Genomic DNA, 4,307 nt, shown 5'->3' with positions numbered 1-4,307 from the left:
GGTTTCCTCACTCCCACAACCATTATATGTTTCCTCACTCCCATAACCATTATATGTTTCCTCACTCCCATTACCACTTTAGGTTTCCTCACTCCCACAACCATTATATGTTTCCTCACTCCCATTACCATTATATGTTTCCTCACTCCCATTACCACTTTCGGTTTCCTCACTCCCACAACCAATATAGGGTTTCCTCACTCCCATTACCACTTTAGGTTTCCATTATATGACTCCTCACTCCCACAACAATGATAGGTGTCCTTTCTTCCGACTCGTTGTAGAAATCGGCTAGGAGCTGGTAAACATTTCACCTGTTCATTTTAAGGACATAAAGACTCACATCCTCTCGTCTGCATTTCATGGTCTTTGCACAGACGTCATATGCATAGCACCCTTAATTAATTTATGTATGTGCACATTGAGATGATTATGTTCTTGCTAAATGTATAATGGTGATTGTCAGCCTTTTTTGTTTAAGAGTTATAACTCATACTATTATCCATATGTTGTTTGCGTTTCAGAGTAATTTTACAAATTGTATAGGGCGCTATATAAATGACGTCATAGCTCATCGTTTTTCAGATGGTAAAGAGGAATGATGTATTCCGAAGAGAAACCAATAGTTTTCTAGATTTAATATCAGAACTTTGTAGGAGAAGAACGGTCCCAAACTCATGATGGCCTATTATCATGTTAATCTAACTCTCGTTGGTTAACTTTCAAGTTGTAAAGACACTCGGTAAACCTCATGTGTTTATACATTTTGAAAATTAAGTAACTCGAGTTAGATAAATATGCGAACCAACCATCACTCGTTGGGGGAATTCTATTTCTTTGTGAATCTTAAATTCATTATGTTTCTCTTATCACTTTCATTTCATGGAAACTTTGAATATGCAGGAACCAATTCCTAACATTGGAAGAGTGGATACTTCAAGCTGGAAATAGTTTTCCTTTTGTGAATCCTACCGTAACGAACGATGTGATAAAAAGTAAATTTGAATGAAGGTTATTTGTATATGAAACTAACTACATAATGTAATGATATGCGAGTGGGAATATAACTTTCAATATAGCCTATACAATGCAAAATACTATACATGGATATGTTAAAGTGGAAAGATACATTATGCTACATGTACGTAGTCCTTTTCGTGAAGGAACGTAACACACGTACACATGATATTGCGTTTACAAATTTGGTAATGCCAAAAAAGAATTATCCTCCATTGTAATATATTTACATTTGCATGGCATTGTCACTATAGAGCCTCTTTGAAAGCTGTGTCGTTGATGGGACTTTAATTACCATGCATCACGAGACACAATTCTTGGCGTATTAATACAACACTGACCGGAACTACAATATCCAATATAACATGACGGCTGCTGAAAGATCGCTGGGCATTGTGAGATTTGACAATGTCATTGTAAATTTATGTGCAAAATAAAAAATAAAATAAAAAACACTTTTGTTACAACGAAAACAAGACCAAGGTCTGCAATATCGGACAAAATGCACATCGTTTGAAATCACCAATGCCGGCAATGGAAACAATTTTAACGCTCATGCAATTTATCAGAAATATCGTCTGTTACACTGCACTGATCAACAGGGGTTCGTTACAAATGTCTGAAATACACATATTCTATAGACCTACTGACACATATGTTACAGACCTACTGATATGAGTCACAGCACACATAAACATTTCAGACATTTGTAACGAACCTGTGCTCCGTCGCAAGATCACTCACTTCAAACGCTATCAGTTTCACGCGTCTCGCATCCACGGTTCCTCAGTTTCTGACGACATGTCAAATAACGAGGCTGTTATAGAATCTACCGACTGTTGTCAGGTTCCCATACAATCAACAAATAAATTCACGCCTGGATTCTTCACAAAATGAGCAAAGAGAAAAGTTCGAATTAACTTCCAAAAATAACTCCCTCGTGGAGGGCAAGGTCGGATTTACGGTGTTCACTGTATTTGTCCATGCGCGAAATTTGTTCCGGGGAAAAATCGAAACAATTTCAAATCTAACTTTCAGCTCAGAGTTCTATTGATAAACTAAAATCACCCTATAGACATATCATACGCAATTGTATTGATACTGAATTGTGGAATAAAATTGAAGTGTTTGTTAAAATTTCAAAGTACTACTTTGTTTGCCAATCAGCACGCGACAATACGCTGTTCAAATTATTGAACGAAATTGTGTGGACTGTCGATAAGGCGGGCATTTTTAATTTTAAATATAAATTATAAGTTAAAAAAAGAACATAAGAGGCAGAGAAAACGTAAATATAAGTATTGAACTGTTTTTGTATGGTATTTATGATCTATTTGAATGACACAGCTTTGCAAGCAAACGAATCATAATGCTCTAGCGCGCATTATGTTGTTTGCTGTTGACAGTTCAATGCTTAATGAGAAAAAAATATGTTAGTTGTTGATGTTTAACAATTTTAGTAACGTGTTATTCTGGCTACAGCCGGGTTATAGTTGCATATGCTTGAACAGTGACTGTACCTTGGAAAGTAGGTCAAATGCATGGATGACCAGCTAGGCTTCAAGTCAACACAGGTACATCACGGATCATATCCTACACAGCTAAAACGTCTGCCGTCTTAAAAACAGTTCATTAAAAAAGGTAAACATGTTGAAAAAGAGCTGTCAGGGTATATTTAGTTGATACTGTTATTTTCTGTCAGCTGTCGGGGTATATTTAGTTGATACTGTTATTTTCTGTCAGCTGTCAGGGTATATTTAGTTGATACTGTTATTTTCTGTCAGTTGTCAGGGAATACTTAGTTGATACTGTTATTTTCTGTCAGCTGTCAGGGTATATTTAGTTGATACTGTTATTTTCTGTCAGCTGTCAGGGTTACTTAGTTGATACTGTTATTTTCTGTCAGCTATCAGGGTATATTTAGTTGTTACTGTTATTTTCTGTCAGCTGTCAGGGTATATTTAGTTGATACTGTTATTTTCTGTCAGCTGTCAGTGTAGATACTGTTATTTTCTGTCAGCTGTCGGGGAATACTTATTTGTTACTGTTATTTTCTGTCAGCTGTCGGGGAATACTTAGTTGATACTGTTATTTTCTGTCAGCTGTCGGGGTATACTTAGTTGATACTGTTATTTTCTGTCAGCTGTCAGGGTATATTTAGTTGTGATACTGTTATTTACTGTCTATTGTACCCGTTTCTTGGAGGTTAGAGGTGTGCCATTGCGCAATCAGGTACCGAACGTCACTATCAAACGTCACCTGTTAGTTGTTTCCCTATCCTGGCTGGAAGGTATTTTCTTCACGGTTGGTGGGCGTGAATACACACCAAGCTCATGAATCGCATGGTTGGACTTTGTATAGATGTCAGAATACCAAACAAATACGCACATCGTTGACAAACGTTAATAACAACCTATTGAATTCTCAGAGAAAATAAGGGCATGGCTTGTTATAGCCTTCTAGTGTATAACGATTTAAATATACACCTAGGTATGCATTATATGTTTTACATATCTATATTGCATTGTATTAATTATTAATAAATGTATGAATGAATGTACGTGTATGAATGACATATCGAGTTATTGAACATGGTGAGAGTGGCATGCATTTTTGAGGAAATTTTCTTGTTGGAGAATTGACCGAAACAACCCAACCATGTCCAACTAAGCAAGTTATTTTTCCGTGTTGTACTACATAAAGCACAGGTCTAGCGCAGACATTGTACCTGTAAACGTATGATATCGCATTGTATATTGAACAAATGTTGAGCATAGGGTCAGATCGAATCAGTACTGCGACACCAGTATATCAAAACACTTACCCTCTTCCTAAGGAAACGAAACACAAACTCCAGACCGAGACAGCCTCACAACAATTGGTATGATAGTGTTGTAGTGTGGCGAGTTATACATGTATACTTCCCCTACGATAGCTAGCTCTGTTCACACTCAGTCAGGAAGCTCAACCTCTAACATTACAACGGATATGTTGATTAGCAAGGGGCCGCCTCTGTTATGTTATGTAAATATAGTGTGGGCGAAGACAGCCTCTATAGAGATGTCAGTACTAAAAGTAAATTATACTTGAGCAATAAAATGTGCTTTCATCCAGTGACCTTATTAAACTTATATGAAATTCATCAATAAAAAATAAATAAAAAATATATAAAAAAAATCATCAATACACCTGTATATACAGGTTATCATCCAAATATAGATGTGCTTCCGTGTTTCTATTTTCCACCAAACATTGGTCATCAATTGAGAAGATGGTACAGTAAGGGTTTG

The 4,307-nt window shown here is 36.4% G+C and overlaps 1 protein-coding gene across 2 annotated transcripts in view; it reads right to left on the bottom strand.

Annotated features, from left to right (window-relative positions):
• The window catches only part of LOC110458666 (allene oxide synthase-lipoxygenase protein-like), a 36,666-nt gene extending 32,652 nt beyond the window's left edge, over nucleotides 1-4,014 (bottom strand). The window contains exons 1-2 of one of the 2 annotated variants that reach the window (XM_021510491.1): nucleotides 3,842-4,014; nucleotides 2,538-2,634 (exon numbers count right to left, since the gene is read on the bottom strand). In XM_021510491.1, coding sequence (XP_021366166.1) covers nucleotides 2,538-2,560 — 23 coding nt within the window. In that variant the 5' untranslated portion in view covers nucleotides 2,561-2,634; nucleotides 3,842-4,014. The remainder of the gene's footprint in view (nucleotides 1-2,537; nucleotides 2,635-3,841) is intronic. The other variant, XM_021510492.1, reaches the window with a different exon arrangement.
• Between the last annotated feature and the right edge of the window lie 293 nt (nucleotides 4,015-4,307).

The sequence above is a fragment of the Mizuhopecten yessoensis genome, unplaced genomic scaffold (assembly GCF_002113885.1).
Source record: "Mizuhopecten yessoensis strain PY_sf001 unplaced genomic scaffold, ASM211388v2 scaffold9685, whole genome shotgun sequence".
NCBI classification, from domain to species: domain Eukaryota; kingdom Metazoa; phylum Mollusca; class Bivalvia; order Pectinida; family Pectinidae; genus Mizuhopecten; species Mizuhopecten yessoensis.
This window is presented reverse-complemented; position numbering and strand designations above follow the sequence as displayed.